This window comes from Ylistrum balloti, unplaced genomic scaffold (genome assembly GCF_031769215.1).
Source record: "Ylistrum balloti isolate Yb309-2 unplaced genomic scaffold, AGI_CSIRO_Ybal_v1 Utg370226, whole genome shotgun sequence".
In the NCBI taxonomy this organism is placed as follows: Eukaryota; Metazoa; Mollusca; class Bivalvia; order Pectinida; family Pectinidae; genus Ylistrum; species Ylistrum balloti.
This window is the reverse complement of record NW_026782188.1, coordinates 933,158-946,124: the sequence shown is the minus strand read 5'-3', so window position 1 is coordinate 946,124 and position 12,967 is coordinate 933,158. Positions and strand designations below refer to the sequence as shown.

The 12,967-nt window shown below is 36.2% G+C and overlaps 1 protein-coding gene across 1 annotated transcript in view; it reads left to right on the top strand.

Annotated features, from left to right (window-relative positions):
- The window catches only part of LOC132551915 (uncharacterized), an 80,027-nt gene extending 70,980 nt beyond the window's left edge, over positions 1-9,047 (top strand). Inside the window, exons 84-90 of the mRNA XM_060216059.1 lie at positions 728-869; positions 1,132-1,263; positions 1,447-1,550; positions 2,027-2,119; positions 2,265-2,370; positions 8,405-8,542; positions 8,793-9,047. Of these exons, the coding sequence (XP_060072042.1) occupies positions 728-869; positions 1,132-1,263; positions 1,447-1,550; positions 2,027-2,119; positions 2,265-2,370; positions 8,405-8,542; positions 8,793-9,047 (970 nt within the window). The remainder of the gene's footprint in view (positions 1-727; positions 870-1,131; positions 1,264-1,446; positions 1,551-2,026; positions 2,120-2,264; positions 2,371-8,404; positions 8,543-8,792) is intronic.
- Positions 9,048-12,967: the final 3,920 nt, after the last annotated feature.

The window sequence follows — 12,967 nt, the reverse complement described above, 5'->3', positions numbered from 1 at the left end:
ACTTTGCTATGTCTTACCTGTAACATATTGTTCTGTACTTTGTTACGTCTTACCTGTAACATATTGTTCTGTACTTTGTTACGTCTTACCTGTAACAAATTGTTCTGTACTTTGTTATGTCTTACCTGTAACATATTGTTCTGTACTTTGCTATGTCTTACCTGTAACATATTGTTCTGTACTTTGTTACGTCTTACCTGTAACATATTGTTCTGTACTTTGCTATGTCTTACCTGTAACATATTGTTCTGTACTTTGCTATGTCTTACCTGTAACATATTGTTCTGTACTTTGTTACGTCTTACCTGTAACATATTGTTCTGTACTTTGTTACGTCTTACCTGTAACATATTGTTCTGTACTTTGCTATGTCTTACCTGTAACATATTGTTCTGTACTTTGCTATGTCTTACCTGTAACATATTGTTCTGTACTTTGCTATGTCTTACCTGTAACATATTGTTCTGTACTTTGTTACGTCTTACCTGTAACATATTGTTCTGTACTTTGCTATGTCTTACCTGTCAGCGATGCTATCATTGACTCCAGTAAATATGTGTTCTATGTATATGATGTTTATATGAAGCACACAGTGATGGCAGTTGATGTATTTCATCTTGTATTTTGTTCCTAAAAAAAAATAACTGAAATATCACTTTTGTTTTTCTTGCTCAAAAAAGCTTACTACAGTGTATTTTTGTCCTAAAATTGTGTGGGTGTTTTACAGGGTTACACGGGCCAACCCAGCTATCGGACAAGAAGTGGGTTATTGTCCACAGGAAGATGCTTTGGATGGGTACCTGACAGGAAGAGAACTTCTCCACTGCCATGCCAAGCTTCGGGGCATGCCTTCTGATCACAGAGATTCTGTATGTATTTTGTATGTGGGGGAGAAGGAAAGATGAAACAAGTTTTTGTAATTGGAGGGGGTGGGGGAGGGGTGTGTGGATGGGAGTCTGAACTACATCAATGTGTGTGCTTAAGCATAAGTATAAAGTCATGATGAAATGATCCCTTACTTAAATTGACTTTAGTAAAAAGTGAAGAAATTAATTGCTGAAGATGACTTAAATGTTATGATAAGTAGGATATAGTGTGACAAAGATATCAATGTCAGATTGTATACTACAGATTGTGGAGGACCTAGTGATCAGGCTGGGCCTGGACTTCGCTGACCGTACCGTTCATACATACAGTGGAGGAATGAAGAGAAAGCTGTCCATTGCTATCGCTTTACTAGGTGACCCTCAAGTGGTTTTCCTGGTAAGAGCAAAACACTTTTATCAAGTATAGTTTCAACAATACTAAAATTTATCATTAAAAGATAGAATTCAAAGTTGGAACAAAATGTTACATGTAAATAGTCTGAGTATGGAGAAAGGATTTGTTTATTTAAGCTTAAGTAGATTAGGACATATATGTTAATTGTGTGATGTTCATAAACAGGATGAGCCAACCACTGGTATGGATCCTGTTGCTAAGCGACTGGTGTGGAACTGTCTGATGACCTGTGTAAAGAATCAGCAGGCAGTGGTCCTCACATCTCACAGGTAGGACCATCCTAATGTTAGGATAAGTAGGACCATCGTAATGTTAGCTTAAGTCCGAACATTCTAATGTTAAAAATGTAGGATAAAGATTAATCACCTAATGTTAGGATTAGAAGGAACATCCTAATGTTAGGATTAGAAGGAACATCCTAATGTTAGGATTAGAAGGAACATCCTAATGTTAGGATTAGAAGGAACATCCTAATATTAGGATTAGAAGGAACATCCTAATGTTAGGATTAGAAGGAACATCCTAATATTAGGATTAGAAGGAACATCCTAATGTTAGGATTAGAAGGAACATCCTATTTCAGATTTTTTGTATAATTTTTAGATGTTAATATAAGTATGATTTAAAACATTCAGTTGTTAGAAGTAGGAACACTAGTAAAAGTTTGCCTGAAGTTTATAATGATTGTTTACAAAAAATGTTGATTTTAAGTTTGATGATGTAAATCACTGTTGTATTATTGTAGTATGGAGGAATGTGATGCCATGTGTACCAGACTTGCCATCATGGTTAATGGAGAGTTCCGTTGTCTGGGTTCTCCCCAGGTCCTAAAGAACAAGTAAGTATTCAACAGGTACAGATATAACTGATATTTTTACTGGTTTACTGGTGTGTATCTCGTGGTTAAAACCACTTTTAAATATTGTATCCTTCCTGAAATAGACCAGGTGTATCATTTCTCAATCTACTGGTTTTGCCTTCAGATACGGAGATGGATATACAGTGACACTGTTCACCAACGGGCTGTCTACCAATATGATGGCTCTGTCAACATTTACACAGTCTTCATTCCCAGGCTCCATCATCAGAGTAAGTATGACAAAGCTGTGGAAGAGATACTCTTACTTTATAGGCCCACAAGCTGCTTTCAGGTTTCACCAGTTTTGTGATATTTGTGCAACCAATGAAATTCGTGTCAAATTATATACATGTATATGATTGTTTAAATAATTATGTTTCTCACCTGCCTTCCATTCTGTAAATACAACAGTCCCTATCACTAAATATGTTATCTTGGAATCAGATTCCTTTCACACATACTTTATAACCATTATTGCTGGATGCTGACTTGTCCACACATGTAGAACTAATATTGTGTTCTTTGTGACTTGTAAGTGATAAACTTCATGGAATTATTATTGTCTTCTTTCTTCCCTCAGTTAGGAACTGGTCAGGACTAGTTTGCCTGTATATTGAAGTCCTTTTCTTGGTCACTTATATCTTTATGATGCTGATTTTTTACCTTGAAGTGTCTTTATGGGTCTAAACTTGTGGTTAATACTTTTACTGTCATTACGTCTTTAAGAAGCATAAAGTGTTGCCCAAGTTTTAGGGCTCCATGGTCAACATCAAATTGGGTTTTGTCTAACAATAATATTGATTAGCTGGAAAGAGGAGACATTCATGCTTCAGACATTTTCTTGTTCAAGTTTAACATTGTGGTTGTTAATAAAAAAATCATGATTTTTTCTGACATGTTTTGAACTTGTGTATGTCTGTTACTTACCTGGTATTGGGCTCACTTCTTCAGAAGCAGTGTGAGTCTCATCGATTCGCTCAGAGTGTAAAAGTGAGGGTAAGATTGACGTTTAGACCCCAGTGTTGTCTAGTCGTGACATGACTGTCAGGAAATTCTAAATCTTTAGTTAGAGGATACACTTGTCTTCTGGGCAATGTTTCCTCAGTTCTATTTCTCTCCTTGTCCCCATCATCAGACATTGGGATGATCTTGTGCATGGTAGATTCCTAGAGTACTTTGGTTTTGTCTGTATGTCCATCCATTTGTACATGGAAGGCCATCTGAAGTAAACTTCTTACCAAATCAACCAATTTCTATGCTGAGGTAGTTGTGCACACATATTTATTTTTCATACTTTTTCCTGGGAGTTATATATCTTATTGAGATCCATAACGAAAATTGTAGAAGTCTTTTTGCTTCCATTGTGTTATACTTGGTACACATACCACAACGTTGTACTTTACTTTGTACCACAATGTTGTGCTTTACCTTGTACCACAATGTTGTACTTTACCTTGTACCACAATGTTGTACTTTACCTTGTACCACAATGTTGTGCTTTACCTTGTACCACAATGTTGTACTTTACCTTGTACCACAATGTTGTACTTTACCTTGTACCACAATGTTGTACTTTACCTTGTACCACAATGTTGTACTTTACCTTGTACCACAATGTTGTACTTTACCTTGTACCACAATGTTGTACTTTACCTTGTTCTACAATTCATTGCTTCTTCTCAGAAAGAACTTTCTTGTTATTAAAACCCTATATATGTATTTAATTTTTGTTTTTGTTTTCATAATTTTCTTGGGAAATATTCAGCACTTCCTGTTTAATCTTATAGTTTCATACACAGGATTGAGATGGTACATCATTCTTCTATTTATAATGTTACAGTTAAATTGTGAAAACCCAACTGGGGGATAAATCTTATTTTTCATTTCTGTAATTCAGAATGTTTACTTATTTCTTCAGTGATCAGAAAATCCCTAGCTGTAAAAATGTAATAATCAGATCTAAGATGGCATTATCTTCTATTGGGCTACATGTTTATCTAATTTAACAGTAATCACTAATTTCTGTTTTTATTTGAGAGAATTTTTACATAAATGACGTTGCTTCATGTAGGTATAGAGACAACAGATTGTTTGGTACCCTACATTGTAGTACAGACAACAGATGGTTTGGTACATGACAGTTGTATCTGGTACCCTACATTGTGGTACTGACAACAGATTGTTTGGTACCCTACATTGTAGTACAGACAACAGATGGTTTGGTACCCTACATTGTGGTACTGACAACAGATTGTTTGGTACCCTACATTGTGGTACTGACAACAGATTGTTTGGTACCCTACATTGTAGTACAGACAACAGATGGTTTGGTACCCTACATTGTAGTACAGACAACAGATGGTTTGGTACCCTACATTGTAGTACAGACAACAGATTGTTTGGTACCCTACATTGTGGTACAGACAACAGATGGTTTGGTACCCTACATTGTGGTACTGACAACAGATGGTTTGGTACCCTACATTGTAGTACAGACAACAGATGGTTTGGAACCCTACATTGTAGTACAGACAACAGATGGTTTGGTACCCTACATTGTAGTGCAGACAACAGATTGTTTGGTACCCTACATTGTGGTACTGACAACAGATTGTTTGGTACCCTACATTGTAGTACAGACAACAGATGGTTTGGTACCCTACATTGTAGTACAGACAACAGATGGTTTGGTACCCTACATTGTAGTACAGACAACAGATTGTTTGGTACCCTACATTGTAGTACAGACAACAGATGGTTTGGTACCCTACATTGTAGTATAGACAACAGATTGTTTGGTACATGACAGTTGTATCTGGTACCCTACATTGTAGTACAGACAACAGATTGTTTGGTACATGACAGTTGTATCTGGTACCCTACATTGTAGTACAGACAACAGATTGTTTGGTACATGACAGTTGTATCTGGTACCCTACATTGTAGTACAGACAACAGATTGTTTGGTACATGACAGTTGTATCTGGTACCCTACATTGTAGTACAGACAACAGATTGTTTGGTACATGACAGTTGTATCTGGTACCCTACATTGTAGTACTGACAACAGATTGTTTGGTACCCTACATTGTAGTACAGACAACAGATTGTTTGGTACCCTACATTGTAGTACTGACAACAGATGGTTTGGTACCCTACATTGTAGTACAGACAACAGATGGTTTGGTACCCTACATTGTAGTACAGACAACAGATGGTTTGGTACCCTACATTGTAGTACAGACAACAGATTGTTTGGTACCCTACATTGTAGTACTGACAACAGATGGTTTGGTACCCTACATTGTAGTACAGACAACAGATTGTTTGGTACATGACAGTTGTATCTGGTACCCTACATTGTAGTACTGACAACAGATTGTTTGGTACCCTACATTGTAGTACAGACAACAGATTGTTTGGTACATGACAGTTGTATCTGGTACCCTACATTGTAGTACTGACAACAGATTGTTTGGTACCCTACATTGTAGTACTGACAACAAATTGTTTGGTACCCTACATTGTAGTACAGCAACAGATTGTTTGGTACCCTACATTGTAGTACAGACAACAGATGGTTTGGTACCCTACATTGTAGTACAGACAACAGATGGTTTGGTACATGACAGTTGTATCTGGTACCCTACATTGTAGTACAGACAACAGATGGTTTGGTACCCTACATTGTAGTACAGACAACAGATGGTTTGGTACCCTACATTGTAGTACAGACAACAGATTGTTTGATACATGACAGTTGTATCTGGTACCCTACATTGTAGTACAGACAACAGATTGTTTGGTACCCTACATTGTAGTACAGACAACAGATGGTTTGGTACCCTACATTGTAGTACAGACAACAGATGGTTTGGTACCCTACATTGTAGTACAGACAACAGATGGTTTGGTACCCTACATTGTAGTACAGACAACAGATTGTTTGGTACATGACATTTGTATCTGGTACCCTACATTGTAGTATAGACAACAGATTGTTTGGTACATGACAGTTGTATCTGGTACCCTACATTGTAGTACAGACAACAGATTGTTTGGTACATGACAGTTGTATCTGGTACCCATACATTGTTTGGTACATGACAGTTGTATCTGGTAGTACAACAGATTGTTTGGTACATGACAGTTGTATCTGGTACCCTACATTGTAGTACAGACAACAGATTGTTTGGTACATGACAGTTGTATCTGGTACCCTACATTGTAGTACAGACAACAGATTGTTTGGTACATGACAGTTGTATCTGGTACCCTACATTGTAGTACAGACAACAGATTGTTTGGTACATGACAGTTGTATCTGGTACCCTACATTGTAGTACAGACAACAGATTGTTTGGTACATGACAGTTGTATCTGGTACCCTACATTGTAGTACAGACAACAGATATTGTTTGGTACATGACAGTTGTATCTGGTACCCTACATTGTAGTACAGACAACAGATTGTTTGGTACATGACAGTTGTATCTGGTACCCTACATTGTAGTACAGACAACAGATGGTTTGGTACCCTACATTGTAGTACAGACAACAGATTGTTTGGTACATGACAGTTGTATCTGGTACCCTACATTGTAGTACAGACAACAGATTGTTTGGTACATGACAGTTGTATCTGGTACCCTACATTGTAGTACAGACAACAGATTGTTTGGTACCCTACATTGTAGTACAGACAACAGATTGTTTGGTACCCTACATTGTAGTACTGACAACAGATGGTTTGGTACCCTACATTGTAGTACAGACAACAGATGGTTTGGTACATGACAGTTGTATCTGGTACCCTACATTGTAGTACAGACAACAGATTGTTTGGTACATGACAGTTGTATCTGGTACCCTACATTGTAGTACTGACAACAGATTGTTTGGTACCCTACATTGTAGTACTGACAACAGATGGTTTGGTACCCTACATTGTAGTACAGACAACAGATTGTTTGGTACATGACAGTTGTATCTGGTACCCTACATTGTAGTACAGACAACAGATTGTTTGGTACATGACAGTTGTATCTGGTACCCTACATTGTAGTACAGACAACAGATTGTTTGGTACATGACAGTTGTATCTGGTACCCTACATTGTAGTACAGACAACAGATTGTTTGGTACCCTACATTGTAGTACAGACAACAGATTGTTTGGTACATGACAGTTGTATCTGGTACCCTACATTGTAGTACTGACAACAGATTGTTTGGTACCCTACATTGTAGTACTGACAACAGATGGTTTGGTACCCTACATTGTAGTACAGACAACAGATTGTTTGGTACATGACAGTTGTATCTGGTACCCTACATTGTAGTACAGACAACAGATTGTTTGGTACATGACAGTTGTATCTGGTACCCTACATTGTAGTACAGACAACAGATTGTTTGGTACATGACAGTTGTATCTGGTACCCTACATTGTAGTACAGACAACAGATTGTTTGGTACCCTACATTGTAGTACAGACAACAGATTGTTTGGTACCCTACATTGTAGTACTGACAACAGATGGTTTGGTACCCTACATTGTAGTACAGACAACAGATGGTTTGGTACATGACAGTTGTATCTGGTACCCTACATTGTAGTACAGACAACAGATTGTTTGGTACATGACAGTTGTATCTGGTACCCTACATTGTAGTACAGACAACAGATTGTTTGGTACCCTACATTGTAGTACAGACAACAGATTGTTTGGTACCCTACATTGTAGTACTGACAACAGATGGTTTGGTACCCTACATTGTAGTACAGACAACAGATGGTTTGGTACATGACAGTTGTATCTGGTACCCTACATTATAGTACTGACAACAGATTGTTTGGTACCCTACATTGTAGTACAGACAACAGATTGTTTGGTACCCTACATTGTAGTACTGACAACAGATGGTTTGGTACCCTACATTGTAGTATAGACAACAGATGGTTTGGTATCCTACATTGTAGTACTGACAACAGATTGTTTGGTAACCTACATTGTAGTACAGACAACAGATGGTTTGGTACATGACAGTTGTATCTGGTACCCTACATTGTAGTACTGACAACAGATGGTTTGGTACCCTACATTGTAGTATAGACAACAGATTGTTTGTTACCCTACATTGTAGTACAGACAACAGATTGTTTGGTACATGACCGTTGTATCTGGTTTCCATCAATGAAGGTTTGTTCCTGTGAAAACCATGCACATTACACACAGTATGTTTATACAAGTTTCTTTTGCCAGGATCAACACCATGGCATCCTCCAGCTCGACATTCCTCATTCTAATCTGTCTGTGGCCAATATCCTGGAGCGCCTTGAAGCCGCTAAGGACACCTACAGCATTACTCACTACTCTGTTTCACAGACTACGCTTGACAATGTAAGTAGTTTAACTGGTGAAATAGACATGCCTCTAGGAATTGGTGTTTCTTTATATAACTGAGTTTTGTTTTGTTCAGTTTCTGTCGTATCCATAAGATAGAATATACCGTAACTAAATGCTCCTATATCATTTTTACTCAGACAGATGTTTATCTTTTTACCTCCAGTTATTATACGATCAGCTGATTAATCATATTTCATAAACATTAAGATTCTTGGATTTGAATTTTTAAAATTATTTATTATAGGTTTTCATGAGTTTTGTGAGAGAGCAGAATGATGGTCTGTCACCCGAGTACGACAATTACTCCAGTAGTAGCGGTGAATCTGACAGTGTGGCTACCGGAGAACCCTTCAGCAATCCAGGCTACAACAACTTTGCCTACTCCAACGCTGGATTTACTGGCAGTAAGTTGGATGGATTGCATGTCCAGCGTGAACCTGCTGGAGTTTTCCTACCAAAGGAATCGTCTATATACCCAGATTTGTCTACAAAACTGTAATGATGATTACAGCTCTCAAATCATTTTCAATGCAAACAAAATTGGAAACAATTGTTTTTTAAATGTCACCATTCACCATATGTAAATAGAAAATGTAGCCAAATATGCAAGGGACATGAATAGGAGCAGTGTTTATTTTCAAATGTAGAATTCTCAAAAAACTAGAAGCAACATTTAGATCCTGTCTGTGTTCAGGACATTGTCTTTTACAGACGGGTTGAGTTGGTGATTAAGTTGACGACTATATATTATGTGATATTGATCATTTTTTGTTTATTCTTCCTCATCACGAGACACAGTGACTGTGTGATGTGTCTATATATACTGTGATATGAACACGGGTCACACCATGTGGAGTTCTGTGTACTACTTCAAGGTTTTTATTTAGGGTTTGGTATTGGTGGTAAACACCATACTCGGCCATGAAAAGCTATGACGCCTTTCATATGCAAGTCCCTGTACAGTTTTAATTCTTAATTTGGTGTGATGATTTTGCCAAGAATCATCATCAATAATGACCAAGTGCAGAAAATAGATTTCTCTTAGTGATCACAATATCTTGATAGTGAAGAAAAAAAAAAAAAGGAAGGGAGTTGGATTACATGTATTTAATAGGATTCACAAAGAGATGGTTTGTTCTGTAAATCTTGAATTCCTCTAATTATCATATTCAGTGTTTTTGTTACAGTGTGCTGTGTTAATAAACTAGCATCTCAATAGTAGCATAATTAATCTTCCAGCTTTTGGGTTACAATCACTCCTATGACATAGCTATTATACCAAAGCTTCACATTGCGAGCCAAATACATTTCAGAGTAGATCAGACTGTTATAATTGTATATTGAGTTGAAATGTCTTGCGTGTGAAATGTTTCCGTTTTTTTTATTCTCAATAAATCATTTAGAGATTTAGGCAAGAGTTATCTTCAAGTTATGTTCACTTCGGTTCATCTGTTCACCAAATGAAAATTTATTAAAATTATAAAGATGATTTGAAGGCCTCTAATGGTAAAATTTTCAGAATTTGACAAGTATTAACAAGCACTCTACATGTTTCAGAATCAAATGGATATTTCATACAACCTGAGTTGTATTCTCGGTAAGCCATCTACGATGAGTTTGTTGCATTTTTACCTTATGAAGTGCATGTTTTACTCACTTTTTTGATGGTCTCTCAGACTTCTAATTTTCAATGGCAGAACTAACAAATGTTTGCCTGGATATAACCCTAATTCATTGTTTGGTTTTAGTCTTAAAAAGTATTAACTATCATAAACCATTTCATTGGTGTGATAAAATCAGGCTTTCTATTGTGAGCAACTGTGATGAAAATCTTACTTTTGGCCAAGATATAGAAACTTACAACTTTGAGAAAGGAATGCAAATGAGGTTGATCATGACCACCAAATCATGGACTGACAACCATTATCATATCATCACTCAGCCCTGATCAATATACGAGAAGTTAACTAGAGACTGAGGTCTGATCAGTCAGGCATGAAGCTTACATGGACTTTTATGTACCTTTTATATACACGTAGTGGTCACAGAGCATGCGATATGAATCCTGACCAAGTTTTGATCAACATAAATGCATTGAAGATTTATGAACTGAATTTGTGTGCATGTTTTTTTTTTTTTTTTTTCTATTTTCTGTTTTTTATCTACATATTTTTTTTACATTTTGGTTTATAAGTTTTCTTAACTACTATACTTAATGTTAGGTAAACAGCTTGGCAAAAGGTCCTGAATTTCTCAATAGTCAGACAGCTTTGTGAGAGGTACTGAGTCTGTCAACAGCCAAACAGCATGGTAAGAGGTTCTGAGTTTGTTAATGGTCACAGATCTTAATAAGATGTCTTGACTTTGTCCATTGTCAGTGTAAATGATGATCCTGAAATTGTCAGTTGTCACACAGCTTCATGAGAGGTCCTGATTTTGTCCATCGTCACTCAGCTTCATGAGAGGTCCTGATTTTGTCCATCGTCACTCAGCTTCATGAGAGGTCCTGATTTTGTCCATCGTCACTCAGCTTCATGAGAGGTCCTGATTTTGTCCATCGTCACTCAGCTTCATGAGAGGTCCTGATTTTGTCCATTGTCACACAACTTAAAGAGAGGACCTGAGTTTTTCAGTTATCACACAACTTAAATAGAGGTCCTGAGTTTGACAGTTGTCAAACAGCTTGGCAAGAAGTCCAGAGATTGTCAATTGAGCAGCTGCTGGATGAGAGGTCTTTAGTCTTTCAGTTGACACATGGCCTGGCAAGAAATCCTGGATTTAAATACAATTGTCTGTGTTGCTGTAATAAAAATACATTATCATTGTGGTGTCATTATTTATGAGACCTGTATTTTCTGTGAGGAGCTTATCATAATTTGCTTTCAAATTAAAAGTGGCAATTAATAATTAATATATGTAAACAGAAAATGATTTAACAAGTGAATATATGTGGATTTACCGGGTAATGCTGTATGCTTTAATTTTATTTTGCGCATGACAAGTTGACAAGTTTTTGATCATCTGGAATTTAGGTGCTTTTACTGGCTTATTGGATGCTGTAGTAATAATTTTTTTGTTTTTTTTTTTTATTTGTTTTTTTTTCTTCAATTTTTTATTTTGAATTTACATTATAACTTACAAAAGGAATCAATTCACACTATCAGCTATTTAGTGATTTACATTTTTATAGTGGTTCACATAAACACAATGAATGCTGCAGTAAAAAGTGATTTTTGTAAGCATGTTGATAAAAAATGAACATTACAAATATATTAAGTTACATGAAACAAGATGAACTGATCTTCCATTAGCATGATAAAGTTTTGTCAAAATTGGCAAAATATATAATGGATGTTGTCTTGTTGTTCCTTATATGTCTGTTGTTTGTGATTTATATTTCGCTGTCATTGAGTATTTAATACATTAAAAGAGCCTTTGATGAAACCCTGGTGTTAAATACAATCATTCGCAAATAATTCTAAATGGTAACACCATATTTTTTGTGTAGGTGAAGCTTCTAAAAGTCACTGTTAGCTTCAATCTTACAGATTTCCATCATAATTATGTGTTATACATACCATTTACAACAGAGATTTTGTGTTTGTATTGTTGGATGTCTCTAACACATTGCATTTCTTCTCAGGTTTATAAAGATTGACATTTTCATATTTCTTAGTCAGAAAAAGTTTCAAAAAGAAAAGAACAAGGAGGGAAAAAGGTCCTTTCAGTGTAAATAAAATTAAATATAATGCATTCCAACATCTTAGGAAGACTGAACATGTTTATCTGAAAAATTTCTAAAATGATGCATTCTTTTTTTGAAGAAAATCCAGTGAGTTTTACCCACCAGTAAGAAGATGATTTGATCAATTCCAATTTCCAAAGTAAAGTAGACTTGGCAGAGAAACATTTAATTGTTCAAGGACTTCAAGGATTGTCATGTTAATGAAATGCAGAGAATTATTTAGTTATACAAGGAAGGTATGCTGCTTGTGTTTGCCTTACAGATACAACGAAATACCATTTAGTTATACATGGACTTCGAAATGATATTTCAACAAAATAGAGAGAAAAAGTGATTTACTTATGCCAGGATAATATATCAAGTTGAGATCTAGCAATATTGACACTACAATGGAGAATGTTTAATTTGTACTTGGATGTTGATTAGTGCTAGCTGTATATACTTAACATGTAGGTGTGATAGGTAGCAGTATGCTTATGCTAGCTGTATATACTTACATGTAGGTGTGATAGGTAGCAGTATACTTATGCTAGCTGTATATACTAACATGTAGGTGTGGTAGGTAGCAGTATACTTATGCTAGCTGTATATACTTACATGTAGGTGTGATAGGTAGCAGTATACTTATGCTAGCTGTATATACTTACATGTAGGTGTGATAGGTAGCAGTATAC